This window comes from Empidonax traillii, unplaced genomic scaffold, assembly GCF_003031625.1.
Source record: "Empidonax traillii isolate 1590-97213 ecotype Southwest subspecies unplaced genomic scaffold, ASM303162v1 scaffold631:size1259156, whole genome shotgun sequence".
Taxonomy (NCBI): domain Eukaryota; kingdom Metazoa; phylum Chordata; class Aves; order Passeriformes; family Tyrannidae; genus Empidonax; species Empidonax traillii.
The window spans coordinates 1,138,501-1,164,379 of NW_020955824.1; the positions used below are offsets into that span (position 1 = coordinate 1,138,501).

The window sequence follows — 25,879 nt, forward strand, 5'->3', positions numbered from 1 at the left end:
CCCATCTGTGACTACCCAGTGTGACAACTTCTGCAGACTGGCTGAGCTTGCTTTTAACACATCTGAATTCAGGTTGTTCCTGTTAGTTGCTGAAAACCATTTTTGTTTGTTTGTTTGTTTTTTCTTTTCCTGTTCAGAATCTTCTTACCAGCTCCATTTTAAAGATGCCTGTGTCTGAAGAGGATGGTAGTTTTCACAAAACAGTTGCAGCACCTAGAAACAGGCCACTAGCTAGTCCTCTGCAGGTAACTATTGTTTGATAAAAATATCCTTTGCATATAAATATATATATATATATACACATATATATATTGTTTTCTCAGAGACTGATTTTAAGTTTTGAGGATGGAAGAATGAGATGTTCAGGTGAATGTGGCTGAGGATATCACTTTACCTGTGGAACGTGAGGACACAGTTGCTTCAGCTGTGCCAGGAAGCTAAATGGGGCATAGCGCCATGTGTGGGGTGTTGTAACTCAGCGGGATGCAACGTTAAATTGGTAGGACTGAGAATTAATGTGGGCCAGAGGCTTTTTTCTATGGACTTCTTGTAGGCAGCACTGCTGTTTTGGAGAGCAGGGGAGTTGATTGGTTTGGTGGTGGCCAGAACTTGTCACTGGCCTAGGTGTGAGAGGAGAAGACTCCAGCACTGCCTGACACAGGTGTGGCCAGTGTTGCCCATCCAGGCCAGCACCAGGGTGACCTTTCCCTGAGTGTTGGCTGAGGCTGGTCCAGAAATGCATTTGTAACTGGCAGTCTGAAAGAGCCTTTAACCCTTATGGCCAGCTGTACATATGGGCACCTCTGAAATTTATTAAATGTGTGATTGTTGTAATGTAAGACAGATGTGAGGCTGAGTTTTACTTATCTATGTTTTTTCCAAGTCTTAACAAACGTCTACATTTGCTACATTTTAGAACAGAGCTGTTACATAAGACCTAATCTAAAGTCCACCAAAGTCATTAGTAGCCGGTTTGTCAGCTCTTGTGGACTTTAGATGGGCCCCACAACAAGTCATTCAGAAAATGAAACAGAATGTAGATAGTGATTAATTATCCTTCCACCACAACCCCTATTTTTGAGGTAGATGAATGTGATTTTTGTAGCCCTTCTCCATGCGGGAGAATTAAAGGAAAGCGTGTCATTCCCCAGGGTGAGTCACTGTCAGAAAGGAAATTGTAACTCGGTAGTTCATGACTTTCAGACAGATAGTCCACATGATAATCCTTTCTTTCCTCCGTCTTTCCAGAATTTACATTAAGGTTTACTTACAGTAGGAAGGAATGAACAAAGGCTGATTTTGATTAAACATTTCTACCCAGGCATTAAAAAGGGAGATAATAAAATTTTACACGTCTCCGTTTGGCACGGTTTGCCATGCAGTAGGCTTGTATTGTGCGCTGCAGGTTTATTTGATGAAAAACAGCTTTGGAGAGCAGGGACTACGTCTCCCCTCGGCACAGGGGTGTCTGTAGGGGCCAAAGACTCATACTCTATTGCTTATCTTCTCTTTTCTCATGAACTCTATTTTTTTAACTACACTGTGGTAGATGGCTGAGAGAAGGGTTTGAAGATCCATTGCCCTTGGTCTAGGGCAGGTATATAGGGACTGAATTTAGACACATCATGGCAAAGGAACAGAGGTCTCCAGCTTTGCAGGGAGTTGCTGAAGTTCCTGGACATCTGTCTCAGCTCTGCTGCCTTGCCAGCATGCCAACTGTGACCTGTGACCCTAGCCAAACTCCAGGCTACTCCATAGGTTTAGGGCAACATTTTCAGGTAGCTAAACAGCATATTCTGTGTGTTGTCCTGTTAGTGGTAGTTGCCTGCACTCTGGCTGTAATAAAAAAGAAGCATCTGAGGTGCCTGTAAAATAGGATCCTTTGATCTTTGGTGTAACAGTGTTATATTTCCTGCTATCTAAAAATAATTTCTTTATAAGCTGCTGTAAATGAAAGGGCTTGTTTAACCTTCTGTCCTCACTCATGCTGATTTTGTTCAGGAAGTTTACACAAGTCAATTTGTGGATCATTCTGGATTCAATTCTTCAGTCCTTTCTCAGGAAAAGCATGTTAAAAGTCAGGTATTCTCATTGTTTGGATAAAGAGGACTTTTTCTTAAGTTGGAACTGAGTTAAATAGGACTTCCCAACTCATCCCAGAGTTTAAAGCGTGTTGAACTGAAAGAAAAAGTAGTTGTAAAAAGACCCCAAATTAATACTTAGTATGCAGTTTCTTGTTGTACTAATATGAAGGTAAAATTGTTCTCTCTGCTGATGAAACATTAAACTTTTCAGCTGAAATATAATCTTAGATGAAGGCTAGGGGTGTCTGCGATGGTGGCAGAGACAGCTTTTTCAGAACGAAATACAGGCTTTTTATAATAATGCAGTATTGTCTGCCAATGGCTGCGCTCTCTGACTTGGATTTGGTATCATGATCAAAAGTAATGGTAAGACTGCTTGACTTCATTTCAGAGGGGAAAAATTTGGCCCCGTGAGGCTCAGTAAAGACGTGTGGCCTAGCTCTTTTTCACACCAAAAACTGCTGCTGCTCTGTCCCTAATGCTTCTCCTCTTCCACCCCAGCACAAATGGACTTGTATGATGAGGACATAGCATGTCTAAAGGGTGCAAAGCGATGGAGAAGGTTATTGTTTATGCATGTTGATCAGTTGCATTTTGTACGTAATCAGTTTTTAGCATGTTTTGTTTTACTCTTTCTACACTTCCCAGTTTCTAATTTAGTATATTGCCTCATACATGAGCACATGCATGGACACACGTGAACACTGGTCTAAATCCATTGATTCCATGCAAATTGACTTGAAACACGAGGAAACTCCTCTGGGTGAAACTTAATTTTGTCTGTGTATGTTGACATTGCTGCTGTTAATATTTTGGACCTGATCCAACTGTTCTTAGGCAAACTCATTGTCTTCAGTCCAAGTAAGAATTATAGCACTCTCTGCACCTTGGGATCTGTGTGTGAAGAGGGAAGAAAGAAAGAAAGAGAGCACAGAACTTATTTTTCTAATATGCTTGGGTTTCAAAACTCCCTTTTCTTTTAAATTTGAACTTGTATGAGAGGGAGGCAGTATATTTACCAGGTCACAGTATTTTTCATTGCTTTCGTAATTTGCTCTTCATTTACAAAAAGATATTTGGCTAGCAATAAACCAATCAAAATGCTTGATTACTTATTGTTTTGCTGTTAAATTCCAAAGAAGGCAAGAGTAACAAATGTTCAAACAAATCTCCAAGGATATTTTTTCCTGCATTTTGGATACACAACTGATCATATGCAATGTAGTAAATAATAGCTGATGACCGCATCAGATAGCACAAGATGATTCATGATCACTTAGGAGGAACAGCATGTTGCACAATTTGGCATGTGAGGTCAGGTAGCTGCATACAACAGCACTGGGAGTATGGTGGTGTCAATGTTGTACTAGAGCAATGGGAGGAGAAGACCTCTTAGACCCAAGAAGAGTTTGGGCTTGATTCCCATTCAGTCCTCTGGTTAAGTCTCTCTCCGACATTGGATGTAAAGGTAGTTGTGTGTAAGATCTTTCTGGTAAGGTGTGAAGGTTCAGCCAGTTTTTTTGTCCTACTCAACAAATCTCATGGTTGTACATCAAATATTATCTTGCCAGCAGGAACAGGCGGTGTCTCACCCAAACCCACATGTTTCCTTGGGATGGACTTAACAGTCCATTGCACAGATCCCAAATACTTCTGCTTTATATTGGTGGAGTTAGTTAAAACCTGTATTTTTGCATCCTATATTTTTGTCACTTATGTGGCAGGGAGGTTCTGGCCTTATGAGCAACTTTTCCAAGGATTAAGATTTTGGGATAACCTACTCCAACACCGAGCATGTGCTCGAATAGTGCCTTGTAAGAGGTTACATAAAAAACCTCTGTTTCTGGCCCTTCCTGTGTAAAAGTTAGATTTTATTTCACATTATGTTCTGTAACAGTAGCGGTACATAATACAAATTATCCTAACACAGACATTGTAACAGATAGAAAAGTAGGCTAAATCACAGACCTTCCACCTAACCCTGCAGGCTATCAAAAGACACCATGAAATGGAACCTTTTAAGAAAATAGCGCTGCTTTGATATCTTCTTCCCCCAGTAACAAAGGAAACAACACAAGGTAGAAGCCCTGCAAGCTAAAGAGAACGTTCTTCAACCCCTAGCTCCTGTCACTTTCCATTTTTTAACCACAGACTGACACGTTTCAGCTCGAATTTCCTGACTTTCAGCGGTTTATGTAACCATTTTCTTTAAAGAGTAAGTTTAAAGGATTTTAAAACAGTTACTTGGTTAACCTTTTTTCAAGAGTGTAAGCTGTCATGAAGCTTAATTTTCTCAGTTTAAAAAGTGAAATGTTATTTCATTTGCAGCTGGTTGTAAGATAAAATGTCCAGGAAGGCAGCATCATCTCCTGCCACAGCAGGCTTTCTCTTGTTTTCCTCCATGGCTTTTCTGGGGCAGGAAGACCCTGAAATCTAGTACTCTTCTTTGTTTAATCAAGGGAGAGGGGGAAGCATGCTGTGTTTGAGATTTGCGCAGCAAGGGAAGGTAGTCCCATGGGTTTCCCTCACTTGTGTTGCCCCTTCTCTCACCAGTGACTGATGTGTACAGGAAAGAGCTGTGCTTGGCACAGGGGAGGGAGCAAGAGCAGCTTCGAAGTTACAGATCAGTCATTGCATGTTTTCCATCCAGGGCAGCAGAATTTGCATTGCAAACAGATCAGATAGAGCTGTCCTAAGCTGGTGGTGAACTTTTAGAAAGACCAAAAGTGACAACTTAACTATTACCCATTTGCAGCAATGTATTCTGATCTGTGGAAAAAAAAATTATTTAAGGACAAAATTGGAAAGGGACTGAATATCCTAGTGTGAGCTGCAGATGCTTAGACCACTTCCATATCCCGTCCATTAATCTTACTTGGAAAGTTCACACATCTTGAGCAGGAATTTTGTCTGAGCAAGGGCTTCAGGGTTAAGCTCTTAACAGTGCCGTCAAATAGCTTTTTCTAGCTCTGGTATCATGCTTATAAAAGCTGTAAAGTTGAACCATCTTCTTCTGTCACATTTAGCAAGCTGTATTTCTGAGCAACTGGGAAAGCCCCAGAGTTTAGGAGAAGTCTGTCCCATGCTCGAGGGGAGAACTAGCAACACAAGCAGAAATGGTCTGTCTTGGCATATGAAGTAGAATTCATTTATGATCACTTGAGTTTTTCATTAGTCTTTACTGTCTGGTATTGATAAGTAAAACGGCTGCTCTTGGTACTGCATCCTTACAGAACAGAAAGCCATGTTATTCTACATGATATTCATTGCAGTCTGCTAAGAAATTGGTTTTTTTAGGACACTGTTTTACTGTTTTGGAAGGAGTGTTACATTTCTGTTCCAAGCACTCTTTTCAGGCAGTGGTATGTTCTGCAAACTATCCATACCATGCAATCTGAGGGAAAAATGGCAAGAAATCCAGCTTTTTGCAGCAGGAAAACATGATAAGAGACCTTCAAATAGTTTGAGCCCTCTAAATATTTTAAAAATCTTAGCTATCTGTTGTTGTTGCTGTTGTTATTGTTGTTGTTGTTGTTTTTATAAATGCCAGCACAGCTTGGCTAAATTAATGGGAATGTGTGTAAAACCACTAACTTTGCTGGAGTTACTGAAGATACTTGCCAGCAAAGTGGAGATTTAAAATCTGTTTCCCAACACAGTTCTTTGCCCAAGGATTTTTGCTGCACTTTCATCAGTTTTGGAGCTCAGTACTGCAGGACTGCAGCGATGTTTGGTTTTGGCATCAGTTCCTAACACACAAGGTGTTGTAACACAGGAGCTTTCTTAAGCTCTAGAGACAGCATGTGAAAAGGCGATCCCAGCTACGAGTGCAGTAGGACAAGTTCTGTTAGAAAAGCACCTTTTCACAATCTTTTCTTCTTTTACTCCAGTCTTGTTTTCTTTAGGTGGTCCAAGTTTTTATTTAAAGTGCTTTAACTGGATGTCCCAGTTACAACTTTGACGGTTTGTTTACAGTTCACGTCTGCCTGAGGGCAGTTGAAGGCATATTACAGGATAAGTAAGGTAGTTTTACTGCCAGGAGAAGGATATGCTGGCAGTATTATTGAAGTAAGAAAAAAAAAAAAAAGAGGGGAAAAAAAAAAAGGGGTAGGGAGAATTATGTAGCTGGAATTGTGCTATGGGTCTGTAATTTTATCCTGTGGAAATTTTTAGTTGTATACCTTTTTCTTCCCCCCACTCCCTGATTTAACTTAAGGGGAGAAATGGCTGTGTGTAGAAGAGAAAAATACAGCTGGAAGTACTGGCTGAAAAGGCTTAAACTCTTCTAATTGACAGCAAAACTATACCTAGTCTGCTACTCTTGGAGGCAATTTAAAAATTATGTATATGGGAAGAATTTACTGTGGAAATCTCTTTCACTCCCCAGTGTCTGGGAATTTAGGTGCCAAAACAAACACCTCACTCTTAAATGACTGAATTTAGGTAGAGTGAATCCACTGAATCAATGAACACATGTCCATCAGTTCTGGTGGGTTTTGGATCAGGCCTTTTGACTTCTGGTTACAAAGCTCTTGTGTTTCCATGCACTGATTTGCAGAATTGAAACTTTAAACATGATCAGGAGGATGCAATGAGCTTTCTGCAAAAAGAGTGTTCTGACAGGGGTTTCTGTGCTGTTTTCCTATGTGCCTCTTGCTTTCTCCCTGGGTCTCTTGTGATGCATTTGAGGAGCACTGCTTTCTCTGAGGCACTGCTACTGTCTTGTATCAGCCCTGTCAGTACTTGCTGCGAACCTGGCATGGAAGGAGTCCTTGTGGTATCCCTTTTTATCCTTTTTACTAAGAGATCCCGTAGCTGTGTGTGACCAGGCCCATCAAGGTGCTCTGCCTGGGTTGTGGGATCCAGCATTCCCTGCCAAGGAGGGAAGGAAATCTTCTTGCGTCAGGATGACTTTCACACGTGCCTCTGGCACTGCACTGCAGGGCTTGCAAGGCAAAGGCATTGTGCTTTGGTTTGTGTTGGCTGCCAAGAGTCAAGACTTTAGACAGAAAATGTTTATTAAAAATACCCACTGTAAATGTTCTCTGACTTCCCCAGGGTAGAACTGAAAACTGTCTTAGTAAATATGCTACATCAGAAGACATTACTCTTGGTCATATTCTGCTTTCTTCACTAGAGCAAAGCTCTCACTGAGATGCAAAGTTAGTCTCTTCTTATAAGTTTGTCACAGGAGGAAAAAATTAGTGTAATGCATTTCTGAGAAAATTAATACATGGGTCAAAACTGTGTGAGGATATTCTCCCATGCTATCCCTACAGCAAAACTGAAGTCATTTGAAGCAGGCTCAAGTGTGGGGTTGAGCTGGTCCTCCTGTTGCTTGCTGTAACTACCTCTGAGTGCTCCCCACGGTGGCCGAGCCCGGTGGGAGGGCAGAGGGTTACTGCCTGCCTGAGCAGCTTCTGCCACAATGACATCAGGTTAAATGAAGACCAGGCTCTCAGTGGAATGAGTGACATGTAGCAGCCTGCTGAGATGTTGGAGATACCAGGATACAGATTTATTATTTTTTTTTCTACCAGGCACATGGCTGCTAATACAAAGAACCAGTGTAGATATTAATGATTAAGCCTAATTTAGGAAATAGGGACACTCCTTGCCTGAAGTTACTTCTATTTTTTAAAAATTGACGTACAGTGACAAATGGACTTTTCCTTACAATTTTTCAGTTATTTAAGAGACTGCTGATCTCTCATTTCTGGACCAGTGTATTGAAGCTTTGGGGGGATCATAGGGAAGTACCTGTCAGACACGTATTCGTGTAAAAATGACGGATATTCTGGAACTACCAACTGTTTTTGAGGTGTACAGATCAAATTCAACTTCTAAGTAACACCAGTGGCATCGTACCAGGCATTGATTTGGTCCCTGATACAAATACCTCTAAAAGAGTAGGGGAAAATATTCACAGGTGCCTGAGTCCCACTGAGGATCAATAGGAGCTTGTTGGTTCCCAGCTTATGTAGGTGCCTTTGAAAAAGTTACCCTGGAAGCTGTTTACCAAAACATAAAAGAAGCTGTGGCGTGTTGCATGCATGTCTGCGGCATGCAGAAAGTATGTCACACCTGCTGTCTGGCTGTGGCATGTGCCTTAGTCTGAGCCACAGCACAGGGTATACAGCCAGCCTGCGTTGAACTGCTCTAGAAAAGAGGTGTGTGGCATGTTTGTTCACCTTGCAGATGCAGCTTTCCCATAAAAAGCTGCAGAAACTTAATGATTTGAGGTCTGACCTGGTTCTCCTTCAGATAGGGAACTCCCACAGAAGCTCAGCAGGAGTTTTGCTTGCAAAATGGCATCAGGAGCAGAGATGATATTTGGTACTTCTCTACAGAGAAGAGAAAGCCATCTCTAGGGAAGCCCAGCAGAAGTTTACAGAGGACTAACGTGCTTTCCCTCATCTTGGCCATTCTGCTTCACTATTCACTGGTTTGGTCCCTCTTCAGACTGTAAGCCCTCCAAGGCAGTGAACCTCGGTCCCTGTGTTTGTACCAGTGCCCTGACTAGGGCATGTTATGTGAAAGTATCTATATTTCGTATGTTGCCCAGCCTTTTGCTATCTGTATGTCTCAGATAACAGTGTTCACAGTCAGGAGAGCATTCTCTAAACATTTAGGCCAGAAAATAATTTAAGGATCCTTCTATTCAGCAGTACCAGGACCCCTTGTGGGCTGGCAGCCTTCTGTTAAGCACAATTGTGTGCATTTCTGGCATGCAGAGTACTCATACAGCAAACTCTATGTGATAATAGAGTTGTTATTCAGGGCTTAGGGAATATCTCAATGTGGAAAAGCAGACACAATGGGTAAGTGAAAGAGTTCAATAGAAAAAAAAAATAAGTGTGTGTATACTGGTAAATTCCAAGAGCTTTGAAATTTCATTACTGTTTGTAGCTCAAGGCAATGAGAAACGTCTCACATGTGTAGTGAGTAAATAAATACAGTGCGCACAGCCCTCTGCAGATATGTTTATCTCACTTTAACATTATACTAAATGGTGTCTGTAACCTCCATAAATACCACAAGAAGCGAAATGGCTTACATGATAATTAAAATGCTGTTTCTGCTGAGAGTCGAGCCCCCCTCCCCTTCTCCTTTGCTGGAGGAGCGGAGCTAGTGGGCATGTGCTAATCGCTGTGCACAGGTGAAAGCAGCCTTGAGCACGGGAATTTTCATTGGCTGTGGTCAAGGTTGTTGGGTTTGTTTAGGGAACTCGAGGATAGAACAGTTGTATTTCTAGAATAGAGGTTCAGCAGGAATTTGTGCAAGGTCATAGCACTGAACATTGTAACTGTGGGCTTTAGCCCGACTGTGCTCTGTTGACTGTAAAGTCCACCTACCAAGTATATTCTCTTTTAGACCTGTCATATAAAGGAATGATTAAAGGCAAGGCTATAGATTTGCCTCACAGAAAAGACATTGTCTGTGAGAGAGAAGCACAGAGGTTTTGATCCTCACTCTTGTGTTGCACCCCTGTGCAGGTCATCTGCTCTGCCTGCCCCTGTGATCACTAACTGAAGAGCAGAGGTGATTTTTTTTTTTTTTTTGCTTGTTTTGTTGAGATTTGAGTTTTCAGTTTCTCTGGAGATGGGACAACATCCTTCTGCATGTTCATGCAACAGTTAATTAGAAGCGGGCCTGGCTTTGGCTGGGACTATGGATAAATCGCATGGCGTGTAACTCAAATCTCTCTGTTTTCTAATTTAGCATCTGAACAACGCCTGGGAGTCAGCATCCTGTGGGAAAATCGAAGATCAGATGGCTCTGACAGATCAGGCACGCAAGTACATGGCCACCTTCCCCACCCGGACTCTGGTGATGTGAAAAGGTTGACGAATAGAGAAGCATTATGGTTTTGAGAACACTTCACCTCTGCTGGGAAATTCCTGTTCCTCTGCATGAAAACTTTTCATGAATGGGAGAAGAGCCTATCTTTGTTGTGGTACAACAGTTGGGAGCAGCACAAAGTGCATTTACTCACTCAGCATATATATTCTTGTTGGATTTGACCCAACTTAAGAGTTGTTTTTTTTTTTTAATGATACTTGCCTAAATTATTAGGTATTGAATTTGAATCAGTAATTAATGATCTTAAGTGCAGACTTATAATAAAGACAATTTTTCTTGTACTTTTTGAGATCAAGCAGACTTAATACACCAGTATTGTTATTTCAGTGATGTGCTAGTCAAGGGGTGGGGTTTTGTTTCTTTTTTTATTTTTCTTTAATAATAAAAGAGCAGGTACTCAAACAGATATATTTTAAGTCACTGAACAAAATGCATTGGTGTAAAATACTGAAGTGAAAAGCATTACTATAAACGCTTGTCTGTGCAAAAGGGGAAAACTGATCAAGATTGTGAATACTCAAATATCCATGCCTCTTGAAATACTCTTTTCTGTTTTGGTTCTAGACCATTATACATTGTGTGTTTCTGTTGGGGGGGGTAATTAGCTTGCTTTAAAAAATATTACTGTATGAAACATAGATTTATGAGAAAAAATATATTTTTATTCAGTAATTTAATTTTGTAAATGCCAAATGAATACTGTGTTTTGCTGCTACAGACCTTAGCGTGTAGACATGCTGCTAGTGTAAAAGGAGCAGTAGAGCTTTATGGAAAGAAAACAAATGTTGATGTTAGCTAATTGACTATGCACTAGCGTTTCAGACCTTTTTGTTTTAATTTTTTTTTACATCATTTATATTTTTCCCCTTTTTTTATAAGCAATATTTTTGAACACTGTTCATGGGAGATTTTTTTTTTTTGTCTGGATGTGTTGTTTTGTTTCTCATTGGTTTGTAACAGCATGCATTGCACCTTCATATGTTTGGGAGAACACTGTCTTGTTCATGTTGTCTCTTTTGTTCCATGTCTAGCTAGTTGTTCCCTAACTTGAGTCTTGTGTACTGAATCAGGTTTTTAGAAATACATGGTTCTTTGTACTGCCATATCAACTCTTTATTGATATGGCAAAACACTGATTTTATTTTATTTTTTTATTGTTTTGTTGTTTTATAACAGCCTTTGAATTTGCTGCCTTAATAGCATTTGGTGCAGCTTCATCTGCACTTAATTTTTTATACAACAATGTACTGCCTTGTAGATAAATAAAGTGTGTTCTTTTTTACTTAAACCATATGGTCTCCTAGTCTTGTTTGTCTTTAGTGTTTTGGTGGTGGTTTTAAAGGCAATAGTCAAGCCAAGAAGGTTTTTCCCAGTGCACTTGAATAAGTAAGGAATAGGGTTTTGTACACCATAGATAGCCTCAAAATCCTCCGTCCTCATTGATTGCTAAGTGGAAGGAACACAGCACAAAACAGTAAGTACTGAGCATGTTGTGGTCTCAAGGCACACGTTTAGTGACACCCAAGTCCAGGTCAGCTTCAGTCAGTGGGAGACCTACTGCACCTTTTGTGCAAAACCACCCTTCTCCCACAGTGCTCACTGTAGAACAAGTTTTTTCACACTTGTCTTAAAAGAAGAGAGGTGAGAATATACTTTGAAGCCCTGGTGCATTATGCTGCACAGCAAATAATTGGGCAGACCTGCAGAGCCTCATGCAGCTCAAGTGCTGAGTGACAGTCAGACCTAGGAAGGCTAGAGATAAAAATAATTCCCAACAAAACAAACTAACAAGAAGATGCAACCTGCCGGGAAAAAAAAAAAAAGGCATTTTATTTAGTAGCTTGAAAATAAATTGCAGAAATCTAAGTTGATGCCCTTGAAGATCAGACTGATATTCTTGAGAGCATACTCCAGCTCCATGATGGAAGTGTAGCCATGGGCTGAGCCTCAAAGGTGCCTTCCAGTCCTTTTTGCTACTTCATCAGCAGCCTGCCTCGTCCCCCCAGCTGCAGTCATAAACCAGCCTTCACACCATTCAGTGCACAGAAAAGAAGGAGCAAAAAGGCCTTTTTCCCCCCTCTGCAAAGGTCCCTTCTTGTGTGCTTTCAGCTTTCGGTGTAAGAAGGGACTAGTGCTTGCAGCAGCCCCCTCCACGTTTTGCCTGTATTTCACATCTATCCCACACGTGTGGCTTGGGCTCTCAACCAAATGCCAGGGGGGCTGGGGAGAGGCAGCCCCGAGGCAGTTTCTCAGCAGTTACTGCAGGCAGGACTCCAGTGCTGAGCATGGATTACAGAGAAGGGGAAGTCTGTGGGAGCACTGGCCTGTGCCGAAGCTGCAGGCTCACACCATAAAAACGCTTGTGCAAGATGTGAGAGGGGACTGCAGGACTTGATGGTGTGCAAAGTGGAAAGAGGGAAAGGCCTGACTTGAGGCATGCCACACAGCTTAAGCAACCTGTTACAGCACAGGAAAAAGGGGAAAAAAAAAAAAAAGCGGTGGGGGGGGTAGAAAGAAACACCAAGCTTACAACAGTTCTTCAAGGCAAAGCTCCTGCCTTGTAAGGCTCACGTGGTAACTGCACCAGTCCTGGATAAGTTTAAACTGATCATTATCCCAGTGCCAGGAACTACGGAGACTTTGCCTGCAGGAGTGGGCATTTTCCCCTCTACACCTTTGGTTGCTTTAAAACCCATTTTAAACATGTAAAACTACTGCAATAATTGTCTTGTTGATGGGCACACTAAGAGCTAATACAGAGGAAAATGTTTCTTCCCTGCTTTCTCATTTTACTGAAAATGCGAAGGACTTAGTAGATCAAGGCTGATTTGCATATGTTTCTGCATGCATGTGGAGCTCACCTTGAGCGAAGGAAGAGGCTTTCTTTGGATACTGTACCCAGGAACCTAATTATTTTCCCTCCACCAGCACTGGCTAGGTTTCCTTTGAAGCAAAGTGCCACCTCCTACATGTCTTTCTCATACAAATATCCCCATGTGGCTGTGCTCTGCTTGCTGTCTGAAACACATATCTTTCAGAGGCCCAAGAGAAGTCCTATGCATCTGGTAAATTCCATCTTGAGCATCAGACAGGCAACACCTATCCCGAGACAGGTCTGTGTAAATGCTCTTGGTGACAGCTTCCTGGCCTTGCAGTGGCCCTTTGCACAGGTGTATAGCCATCCTGTGTCCATTTAAACCGAGAGTAACCTACCAAAATGAAGGCAAAGCAGGTTCAGTCAAGTTCTCATTTAATGGAGAGTGGATATTTGGATCAAATTTCTATTAACCTTTTTCTTCAGTGTAATTATAATTTAATAATGTAAGTGGGAATTCTTTTGATTTCTGAAAAGAATTTAAATTATCATTTCAACATGTGCCTCTAATTAAAAATGAAGAGGCAAAGGAGCCAGGGCAAAAATAAAAGAAAATACCAGAGTGTGAGGTGTTTCCCAGCTAATGCCCTGTAATCCTCCAGCTTTCTATGCAGAGAATCCCAAGGGTTCAACACCCACAAGTCTGACCTATGTGACAGCTCTAAGCCTAAATTGTAAAAGAGCCAGAGCTTGGATTGGTTTGGAAAAAAAATGAGAGCTTGAATGAAAGAGCCAGACTTAGTAGTTAGGAGCAAAATAACAAATCTGCTGAGGGTAAAGCAGAGAGCAAGCACAGCATCGAATATTCTGCAGCATAGAGTGATCCGTCAAAAAAGCCAGAAGAATTTTCCTCAGTATTTGTTATCTTGATCCTTATCCAGACCAGCTAAGTCAATGGCAATCAGCCCTCCCACAAGCTCCCACAATCAAGCACATAAGTAAAGAGTGTGTAGGGTTGTGACAGGAGCATCATAATCATCACCTCTTACTCCTGCCATATTTATTTGTATTTTTACCTCAGTCATAATTTGAGAAAGGTGTGATGGCAAAGCACAGAAAAAATCCCTTGTTCCTAGAAATCTATTTAAAATGCATTGGGTTTGGTTTTTTCTGTTGGTTGCTGTTTCATTTTTTAAAGAGCATGTTAAAAATATTTCAGTTTGGGAAAGAATGATTTTGAGGCACTGGTCTGCATTTTGCCTGTGTCCTTGTTCCCTAGCATGGGGGGAGTCAGGCAACATCCCAGATGCTGCTCCAGAGCAATGATGGTGTTCTGCCTGGGTGGCCAAGGAAAGACATTGGACACATCTTTCAATCACCAGGCTAATGTCTTAATTCGAAAGGAAGTCGTGCTTCCTGACCAAATGTACTTGTTCCCTTTGTTTGCTCCTTTCTTTGAACTTGACTTTGATGTCTCAGCAGTATTGACTGAAGACCCTGCTACCAGCATAAACTTGTTTGTGACTTCTTTGCTCTCAGTGGCTTATGGAGGTAAGATAATGAAGGTACATCATAGAAGACCAAATTCTGCCTTCATCCATGTTTGCAAGCCAGCGGTGGTTATACAGTTCATTGTTAAGAACTGCAAAATATATTCACTCTGTTATTATTTTTCCATAAATTATCTGTGATCAGGTTGTTGGTTGCTTGGTTTTTTCTCTACAATCCCTCTTGATAAACAACATTTCTAGAAGGCATTTTTCCAATCTATTCAAGTATCAGAATAATTGCTGACTTTTTAGTTGTTTTGTAAAAGAGCCTCCCCTTCTCAGGTTGCACAGGCCCTCATTTACAGCCTAGCTCGACTCACACCCAAGGAAATTTCGTTTCATGGGGAAACAACTTTTACTACTTGATTCAATCACTACTCATCACCACAGCTCCAAGATGTGCTCTGTGCACACATCTGTCAGAGAATCGAAGAAGAAAGTTTCAGGAAGCTCTCCCCAGACAGGTTTCTACACTAACCATAGAGACCACCTCTGCATCTCCCAGTTCCTGCCAGCCCAGCTGCAAGCCTGCCATGGCCCTCCCAGTGAAGGCAGTCCCCAAAGAGCTTTGACAGGGTGCCTGCAGGTGTGCTTTCCTGCCCGCTGTCTCTCTTTCAAGTTTCATTAACTCTCTCATCAGCCTAGATCAGCATAGGAGTTATCTGAAGGTGCAGGGGGGCCGTAACTATTTCAGTGATGGGTTTTGATATCTTTGTTCCTACCAGAGGCAGAGACCTCCAGGGTGCTGGCTCAACCTTCCTGTGCAGATAAAGACACTGTTAGCCTGTGCTGCTGGCTGGGAAATGGAAATCTGCAAGGGGTTAGAGCTCCAACCTGCCCAGCCAAACCTTGCTGCACCAAAGAATTAAACTGAGTTTAATTAAGCCGTGGTTTGCTGCAGTCAAAGGCCTAAAATATCTTTCAGTGAAATAATACAGAAAAGAGATAATACTTTGCTTCTCTGCTCTGCTCTGCTCTGCTGATACTGGCCATCCCCTCTGATTCCTACCTGCTTCAACTGTTTTAACAAGGCAGGGGTCTGGCCCAAACACTGCTGAAAATGAATTGATAAAAGTCGCTTGTCTCCATGACAGCAGTGAGCCCAAGCCCATGCTTAGTCAGGGCTAAGGACATGGATCATTTCCCTGCCCATGGCTGGTGGGATCCTGCCATTCCCACTCAGGAGAGACCCCACACACTCAGGATGGTGTCTATCCCCAGGTTCCGGACCATCTTCACTGAAAAGTGAGCTCTGGTTGTATCTCAAGTAACATCCTCCAGTAAAGGAGGAAAAAGAAAAGCCTTTCACTGGAAGTGATTTACCTCCGGCTGGGAGGCCCACCAGGAATTGGCAGGACAGGCCATGTTATGCCCAGTTTTGGCACCCTCTCAGCAGCTGCCTGCCTGTCCAGGATGGGGATGAATTCTTTTGCTGGGACACCCCCAGAAGGGTCCCACGGTGGAACCCCAGGAGCAGCAACTCACAGGCTCACCTCCTGAGCTGTCACTGATGCAGGCACAGCCTTAACTTTCCTTAATCAAAGAGGTTAGAGTAATTCTTTCCTTGCCAACCTCTGATTTGTGGCCACATCCTCTAACAGAAAACCCATAACAAACGCAAACTAAGTTTATATGGTGATAAGCTACAGAACTGATGTGATAGTCATCCTTCCATCACTGCTCTGAAACACATGGCTTTCTGGTACAAACCTTCACTGCATCCAGTTGGTGTAGCTGCTGTTTATATCTCAGAACAAGATCTAATATGATGAGATAGGAGTGAACCTGACACACACCTGCATCACAATTTTGCCACAGGCATCAAAAAGCAGAAAATATGGTGATTAAAATAAGATGCTGAATTATTTCAGTGACCCTCCCCTCCCTTGTTAAGTTGTCACTTCCAAGTTTTGCTGTGCTGTCTGATATCCAAAAAATACTTGTTACCATCTTCTCTGGCAATTGATCAGTGGAGCAACTTGACAGCTTGAATGGAGTAAATGGGATAATTTATTTGATACTTTGGTTTGTCTTCCCGTCAGTGGTAGAAGCTCTTTTTCCTCCCTCTTTAGCACCCATAATTAACTTTTTCCAAAGGATTTCCAGTAACAGAAATCCACTTTTGTCTAGGGCACAGGAAGTTTTCCAGTAGAATGAATGTCCCAAGTGTGCCCCTGTACTCTCTTGAAGCCGTGCTGAGGGTGCTACAGCTTCAGTCTTGAAAAGCAGGTTTTCACACCCTAATCCAACCTCTCCAGTAGAACTAGGGTCTGTGGAAGAAGGAGAGTCCAGCTGCCATGCATGTAGGTTTGGACTGACTAGATTTCTACTGACTGTGCACACTGGCTGGCCAAGGTCACCCTAGTTCTGGAGCAACACTCAGGTCTCACAGTGCTGAGGATGGTATGAGAAGTTGCATATAGAAATAGCAAAATCAAACAACAAAGTGTGCCGCCCTTGCAGTTTCCAAGTCCTTGAATCTTCTGAGGAAGTCTGCATTCATTAGAAATCTGCTGTAAGTCAGCAAAAGGAGAAGCATCGGCTTCCTGAAAGGTGATTATTTTCCTTTACATTTTCTTAAGCTAAGTAAGTGCATGCAAATATACTCATGCCTCTCTCTCTCTCTCTCTCTATATATATATATATACTTACTTATTATTTTAGAAATAAAGGAAGGATGTTTTACTGAGGAGGTCCAAACCAAACCAGCATTCTGAATCTATCAGACTGCGAATCTTGTGCTTGGATCATGGAGACTCTTGCACACCAGAACAAAAAATCATAAAGGACAAAACTCAGACAAACATCAGACACCACACACAGAAAAAGAGAAAACCATCCAAACAAGAGATTGCTGTGAGAACGTCTTTTGTGATGAGAACTGAAACTGCAAGTCACTGGTTTTCATTGAAAGCAATGCAACCAAGAGTCTGAAATCAGTCATGTCCCCCAACTGATGAGTTGTCTGAAAATCTACCACCTTCCAGAACACATAGATCCTGAGATTTCTCAGCTTCTTCATCTGTGATCATAGATTTCTGTAAAAGCGTAGTTCATGATCAAAATCAAATTAATAACAATAATAGTACAGATACCATGGGAACAAATATACACTGAAGTTGTCTGAAATGTTTTCTTTTCCTCAGTGAATAATGGATTAATCTTTGAATTCATGCCACAATTTATTTCACACAAAAGCTTTTATCTGAGAAGTTAGGTTGTCAGAGGTTTGTCCAGATACATCACTGTTTAGAGTGGACTGGATTTAATTTCATAACTGTATTTTAACCTAATTCTTACATGCCTGCTGCAAGAGTTTCCAGTCAAGTCAATGGGAGTAATCATGTGAATAACACACGCAGGTTTCGGCCTGAAAATCTCTACCACCCTCATTTGTGGGTCAAGGTTGGCCTGCTTGGGGAAAAGCACAATGCAGTGCCAACAGTGAATGGCCTTTACATGGTCCATTTCCAAGAGATACAATGATACCACCAAACCACCAGGACTGTATGCACATAATGGAAAGTGACAATGCAGTCATTTGTGAAGGATATAAGACAGCCATGGTAGTTAGGGACGCATTTGCATAATCACATTAACTTTAAGGACCTACTTTAAAATTGAGCTAACAATGGCTCTCATTGTTTAAAGCCACAGCTGTCCATGCTGATCGGACAACATGCTTGGTCAACTTGTGTTGCAGCCATCTTCTTCAGAAGGATTTAGAAAGTTTGACTGAAAAAATCGTGGGCTCCAGGACATCCTGTGAATGTTTGGCCTTACAATGTGGTTTGGCTATCTGGGAATCCACAGCTTTCAGGGCTGCACAACTGTGGCATTTTCATTGGGACTGATGTAACTACGACACAGCTTTATTTTTCAGAATTGTTCATCAAGGTCATGTGAAAAAGCAGAGACAGGTTATTTATTGGCTGCTAGGAATATTACAAAACATGAATAGTCTGGGCCTTGGTTATATTAGGCTTTAGCAAGTTACTGCTAATATTTGTAAAAAAATAGGAACTTGTACTCCAGACATGACACTTCAGTCATATGTTCCTTCAACACACAAAGAAAATTGAACCATTTTCATCTTCATACATGTCTTGCACAATCATACCCACTACAAAACTGCTGATATTCAGCCAAAAACGTACCTGGTAAATGTTCTTCTGCAGAAAAGTATTTACTTAAATTATCACTACATTTCAGGGTAGTTTGCCATAGACAAAGTTCTGATGAAAACCAAGACTCTCCTTAGTTTTCTTTTTTTTGTTCTGATTTTAGAAAAACAGCCTTGTCCACCTTGAAAAACATGTTTATTTTTAGTATTTTCAGGATTCTCAGACAATTAAGGTGGTACTGGATTAGCCACAAGGAACTCAAAGTTTCAGTTACACAGTCTTCTTTGAATAACATTAACCACAGGTAGGAAAATGACTAGAGCACACACTCTAGAATGGAAAACAAATAAAGAGAAATACTGAAGAAAAAGAAAAAGGTGTAGCAAAAATGGTTCAGCCCTTTCTGAGAACGAGTTTGAGGAAAACTAGTTTCTCCTTGCCCTAGTAAGCCTAGTTAGCATAGCCTGAGTCTGTGAACTTTAACTGACTTTTTGTTTTGCATTGCATACACTGTGATTAAAAACCCATTTAGGCTCCCCACTGTCATTTGGTCTCAAACCACAATAGCCAGTTAAAATATTCTTACATTGGTTTCAATTAAGAAAATCTCCTGCCTTTACAGTGAGAACTGGGGACTTGAAATTTTAAGCAGGAGCATCATTTGTGACTCTTATTCCTATGAAGATCCATATAAATTTGGCCAAGTCAGGCCATCCGAGCATTTCATTTGCACAGGAGCACCGAGGCCTCTCCTCTGCTTGCCAGTTCCCCTCCTTGAGACCCCCTGGGCAGGACACACCACCCATCTGTGGGGAGGGGGCTGCAGCTGGTCATCTATTACCCTGCTTCTTTGGTCTCTAGCAGGAGCTCCCGCTGGGAAGGATGAGGTTGCCCAACACAAATGTGAAGGGATGCAGAGTAAGGTGGGTGTAAAGGCAAGCTGGAAGCAATTGAAATTACCGGCTAGGAGACAGATGTAAATGTGTGTATGAGTGTGTGCACACACATAAATGTGACTGTGTAATCAAGATTAGTATTGTAATGAATATACAGAAAAGTGGGGAATGATGGGAGGGTGAATTAATTGCCTGTCAAACCTCAATTCTGACTCCCCTGACTTTGAAGTACTGCACTCCCAAGCCTTAATGATCTTTTAATTTATACTTTAAATGATAATTTACCTTTTGATTATTCAAAAGATGGGCAACATTTGACACCAATACTTTACATTTAAGCAAAGTAATTGAAAAGATGCAAATGCCTTTAGTGAACAGATATGCAGAATGCCCCTCTGCATTAAGCACAAGTAAAGTGAACAAGCATATTAATATAGGCAAAGCTTCCCTAACCACACTGTTATTTATATTTCAGGCACTTAATTCATCATGAAGATCAGTATTTATTCCTCATATTCATATCTGATCATATGAAGGCTACTGGAATAGCTCAATAACATTGCAAGAGAACTGCAGTTGGAGCAAAGATAGGGATGAGTTCTGTGAAACTTCTTCAGAAACACCTATGCTATTTCAGCACTTTGCTGTTTCAGCACTTCACTCTTTCAGTAGTTTAGAAATCCCTGTACTTTGGGACTAAGAGAAAATTGAGCTTCATATCACTTAGACACATATACCTTTCCCACACAAAGGAAAGCCTCAGAGGTGAGTAATGTTAAAAGCAAAAAATGCAATGGTTTTGTATTGTCTTCTAACAGACAAAATAAACCTTTGGCAGGGAAAAAGGTCTTATTTTAGGCATCCAAAGAGCTATGGCAGTCCTTTTAAGTTTAGTCAATGTCAGGATTCATAATGTAATTTTTACTTTTGAAAATAAGCACTGTGATACTCATACACTCCTACGGATTTGGTTATTACTGATGGACACAGTTTTGTTGCAATGGGGTAACTAGGTATATCATCATTAAAAAAGTCTTGTACAGGTTTGTGAAGGGATCCAGGACTGACTGGTTGGTTTTCATTTTTCAATATGATAGGGGTGACAGTAGCTCTCTAGAAAAAATCCTAATAGGAGAGACTAAAATTTGTAAAGCACAAAGGGCTGACCTAGGCAATCCATTAACATGCTCAGTAAGTGGAGTATCAAACCGCTCCTCATCATCAGACAGATCCAGTACCACCTGTTTATCAAGAATATTTCTGCATTCACACTACAAAACACATGCCATTAGATGCCATTCCCAGCACTTCCTCAAATACAAGCCCCTTTCAATGTGGGCTAAAAAGCAAAGCTTTGCCAAGTGAAAGGCTAACAGCAAAACAGCACAGCATTCAACTCAGGCCTTCTCCACTAACTTTGTCTATCTGAAGTTTGTACAACTAAAAAGGAAGTTCTCTTCAGGAAATCACACTTGTCTTTCAGGTTCAGTCCATTTGAGGTAAAAACTTGCTTATTTGTTTAAGCAACTAGCATTCACTTTTCTCAGTTACGACTATTTATTGACATATTAGAGCATTTCAGGTTTCAGCTCCACTATTTTACACAAACTTACACTAAACTTACCACTTACACTAAACGCATGTCTGCACTGGAGAACAATTTGAAATAACTTGAAAATTATGTTACATACAAGCTTACAGTATCTTAAAATTGGATAATGACAAATAGCACCTATTGTAAAAAATATAATCTGTAAACACAAGATTAAATTAATCCTCTGTAAAACAAAATTAGCTAAAACTCATATGTCTGGATATAAAATGAGGCATATGAATAGGATTGTAAGTGCTTTACATAACTGTCCATACCAAAGAGAAACTGTGAGTAATTTATCTGAATGATACCAATATTTTGTGAAGCATAAGATAAAACTGCAGAGTGTGGATAGAAAGTTCAGAAACCCATTCAAGCACCATGCAAGTTCTCATCAGCTATCAGGAAAAGTAACTCATTTACTACAGAGTCAGACAAGGTTTACAGCGAGAGTAATATTTTTATTAGATTACCCGATACAGCTTCTTAGATCAATGGTTGAACTAATGCAGAGATATCACAGACTTTGATTTTCTCTGCAGCAGAAAGCATAACCTCATTTGCACCTTTAGGCAATCACAGGTACAAGAGCATTCACTAATTATATGACACGTGCGGGACAAAGTCTTGTCCTATGAGTACATATGAAAGTAGAAGTGCAAAATGAGTACTGGCAAGACCTCCTACACAAAGCTGAATGTAGCATTACCACCACAGTCAGAAAGTCTAAATAGCACAGATGCATAGGACCACACTGTGTATATACTAAACCAGGTAAGATCCTCAGCACAACTCTTATTCCATTTTGCCTTACACAGCAGGTGGTGGTACCTCTTGCTGTAGAGACAGGTGAGAACTAGCTGCAAACCAGCTAAGTATTTTCTGCAATGGTGGAGAGGAGGAAAAGATGTTCTTTTTGGGGCACTGCAGGCCCTGACTTGTGAGATTTGGCTAATCGTTCTTAATACCAAAATATTATTTTGTAGCCAGCTACCCATGTTATGCATATACACTGTTTAAAAACAGATTAGCATTAGAAGGTCATAGGCAGCTCAAAATAAAATTATACTAAACCAGCCCAGCTACCTCCTCCAAAATCCCCACATACCTCATTGCAATATGCATGCAGGTTATTTTCAGCTGCTGTAACTCACTGATCTCCATTTAGCAACTTCTGTATTTTTTCCTCTTTTTTTTTTTATGGCACTTCAAAGACGTAGGCTTATACAGTAATGATATGAAACAACAACCCAAGAAAACAACATAAATTAAGCTTTTATATATATATATATGTATATATATATATATCACTGAAAAAAAGAGGGGAAAAAATCAGTTGTCTTTTGCTTCTGATAGTATTTTTAAAACCCACATAAACAGTGCATAACTCTCAAACTTTTCTGATGGATGTTTTGGGGTTTTTCTCTTGCTAAAAGCCCTTTCATGGAGACTGTTATCCTGCAAGTCTTATGTTCTACTCACATTTAAATATCTTTTCTTAGTACTGCTATTTCCCTATTGTTTATTTCTATCATAGCACCAGTCAAATATGTGAAAGAGAGCCTTATTGTATGATACAGTGTAGCACAACTCCAGAAAGTTCCCATTGTGTCAAGCAGAATTTGCTACTGTGAGATTTAATAGTTTTGTATTGTTGCAAGAATGGATCTCCCATCATCAAAGAGTCCATGTGTTATCTGCTGCTCTCAACAAGCAATGAAGGCACCTTCACAGCCAGGTGGGACTTATTTTCATCATATACTAGCATTTCGTGACATAAATCTATTGGGTATCTGTGAGAACTTCTTTCATAAGCATATATCAAGCTGTACAGGTAGAGCTCCCAATCCTTGCTCTGGATTATTGGAGGAGCTACAACAACTACAGCAGTGATGTGGCATGGTATGTGTTACACAGGGGTGGCTTGTCCCTTCAGCTACGGTCAATCAGTTTTGGGGATTCCTTCCATGCTTCCACCATCTCTTTCAAAAAAAAAAAAAAAACAACCAAAAAAACAAACAAACAAATAAATAAACAAAACCCAAAAAGAAAAAAAGCCAGAAAGAAAGGAGGGAAAAATATGGACCTATTTCTTTAGAGTGGAAACCTCCACACAGTGACTAGGCATGTGCAACCAGCTTCGTGTTTTGCCATGATCTGTGGAAATTCAACCACTTTGATCCCTGGGGAGGTAAGACGGAAGTTGGTCTTCACCATTTAATTTTTTTATAGATACCAAAGTCCATCCTTCCACCTGCATCCAAAGCACTGAGGCAGCTGGCAGAACAAAGCACTAGAGAAAAATAGTTGACCAGAATCTATCTGAAATTGCCAGCATACAGGTGCAGTCTTGTTTTTCATCTCAGTTGCAGCAGTCCCCAGTGACTGTCAATGTTTTACTGAGACTAATTAACCCTTTCTTTGCCTAGAATGGATCAGAAAAAAACCCACAACCAAATAAACAAAAAAAACCCCCACCCAACCCACCCACTGGCCAAAGAAGAATAAAATTACATGAGTAGAGAAATGCAAGAATCATGTCTAGTCCAGGACCGTGCTACAAATAAAAAGGTTGCTTGAAAAGTAAAAAAGGAACAGCAAATCTATGGGGAAAATTTGCCTCCTGGGATTGCTGAGATAGTTCCAAGGTTAGCATGTTACTTCTAACACCTGAAGGAGGTGGTAAAGATAAACAGAGAAATCACCCACTGCTGAAGCACCGCCAACTCCTGAGTGCAAAGGAGCAATTGTTAACCAAGGAATAGTAAAACTGAACAATAAACTTGGATAAGCACTGTGGAAAGGAAGTCAGCAAATATAAATAACTGAAGCAAAAGATAAGACTTTGAGGATAGATAAGAATTCCCAAAGCCGCAGTTTGGCTGAGCCCTCAACATTAACCATTCCTTCAGATCCTCAAGGAGAAGTGGTGGCAAAGGAGCCTTATGAGGAAATCCAAGTGCAAAAGGCATGACTGCTCCCTGCAATGTGGTGCCTTGTGTTCCTTCTTCATCTGGTTGTTCGAGTCCACAACTACCCTGAGGAGGTGATCCCATAAACCCAATGTTAGGATTTTTCCATTTACACGTAGCCTAAGTTTTGCTTCTCATTTTCATCTCATTCTTGCTATTTATACCTCCTTCCATTAAAAAGAAAATGTCCATCATTATAATTTGTGTATTATAATTATTTACCTCATTTTCACACTCTAATGAAATGGCTGTAATTAGCAAGGCAAAAGTTTGTTTTCTTACAGCCTTTGTGGCAGCCACCCGTCAGTGGCGGTAAAGCTATTCCAAATCCCTCCAGCCTTCCAGTACCAGGCTCACCACAGTGCCTGCAAAGAGGGAAAGGTCCTTGTTTCTTGCTGCCATCACCTGATACCTCAACATGGCCCTCTGAAAATACATTGGTCTTATTTTTCCTTCTCCAATCACACTCTGAGCACATGATTAACTTCACTAGCAGTAAAGTTTCTTCCCTTGTGGAAAGTATAGTTGGTCCAGGTTACTCCTCCCCCCATCAGTTTTTCCATAGCAACTTGAATTAGACCTACCCCCCCTCTGATTTGTCACAAACACTAACAGCTTCCTACCCACCACCAAAAGCTGAGTGATGGCAGGCCAGAAAGGCCAAACAGACAGGGAACGTCTGGGCTAGTTTTTACCTTTATTCTTTGGTGCCTCAGCTTCCAGCGTGGAGAGTTCATAAGGATGATCTGCAGCTGCTCTCCAGCTGTGACAAAACCCAGACTCAGCTCTGCCAAAGCCTGTGTAGCTATAAACTCTGTGGTTTTGGTAAACACAGAGTAATGCATAAGTCTGGGAGGAAAAAGAGGAAAATGGGGGGCAAATTCTCAGTTGTGGTGGTAGAGCAGGAGTTCAGCACTGGTGTTAGATCTGCTGAGCACTACCTGATTCACTTTAAACAAGCTAGTTCAAAACAGTTCACCAGCCCAGACTTGGGCATTCTTGAGGTGCAGTTCCCATTCCTGGTCCTCAGACCACTGTGACCCTCGGGAGCGGTGTCAGGGAAAGCAATGCCTCCAGATCCAAGAGGTGGAAGCCTGCCACAGGGCTGAAACTGCTGGAAAGCCAGGCTGTGATGCAATACTTTGGCAATCATCAGCTATGCTGCAGTAAAACTTGCACGGCTGTGCCAGTTGTGCCTTTTGTATCCCTCACTTTGAAGAATGCCATGCGCAGACTCAGTGAAAGGAAAAACATCTCTCTTGCCAGGACACTTCAACAGCAAGCCTCAGATATTCTGTTGGCTATAAAAATAGAACATACTGTTGGAAGGTATCTCAAGTGGTCATTATGTTCATCCCCACGTTTTTAGGCAACATCAAGCCTAAGAACCATTCCTGCAATGGATTTGTTTAACCTCTTCTTGAATGTCTACAGTGGTTGAAGCTACCCATTTTCTTCAGAACTCTCTGTTCTTTATGCAATTTTCTCTCAAAGTCTTACCTGAATCTTCCTTGCTGCAGTTCAAGCCTATTCTCTCTTCTTCAATCAGCAAAATCATGGAGAATAGATTCTTATTTTCCTCTTTGCAGCAATGCTAATACTATTAACAAATAATCACTCTCTAATGAAACAGAATGGGATCTAGAAATATCAGCCATTAGGAGACTTCAGCTGAAAGGCAGCCCAAAGTATGAAAAAACCTGCTCTCTTAAGTCTAGTATTTCAGGATTTAACTGGATTCACACTGCTAAATTGAAATTCCACAGCAAGTGGAACTCCAGGCTTGCAAAACAACTTCCTCCCATTTATAAGTCATATCACTTTGCATATATTTGAATGGCCAAACATCTATTTAGTCCCTGGAATTATTTGTTCTTTCATTAATGGAGACTAGATGAAAGCTGCAGATAACAGCTCACAGTGAGTGAACATAAAGTAAACCCCCTTTATTGTAAAGGATCTGCAGCCTGAGCACCATGGC

The 25,879-nt window shown here is 41.0% G+C and overlaps 1 protein-coding gene across 3 annotated transcripts in view; it reads left to right on the forward strand.

The window, feature by feature from the left end:
• MYB (MYB proto-oncogene, transcription factor) overlaps positions 1 to 11,235 on the forward strand; it is a 28,383-nt gene extending 17,148 nt beyond the window's left edge. For all 3 annotated transcript variants that reach the window (XM_027898963.1, XM_027898961.1, XM_027898964.1), the window contains 2 exons: positions 138 to 245; positions 9,807 to 11,235. In XM_027898963.1, coding sequence (XP_027754764.1) covers positions 138 to 245; positions 9,807 to 9,923 — 225 coding nt within the window. In that variant the 3' untranslated portion in view covers positions 9,924 to 11,235. The remainder of the gene's footprint in view (positions 1 to 137; positions 246 to 9,806) is intronic.
• The last annotated feature ends 14,644 nt before the right edge of the window (positions 11,236 to 25,879 follow it).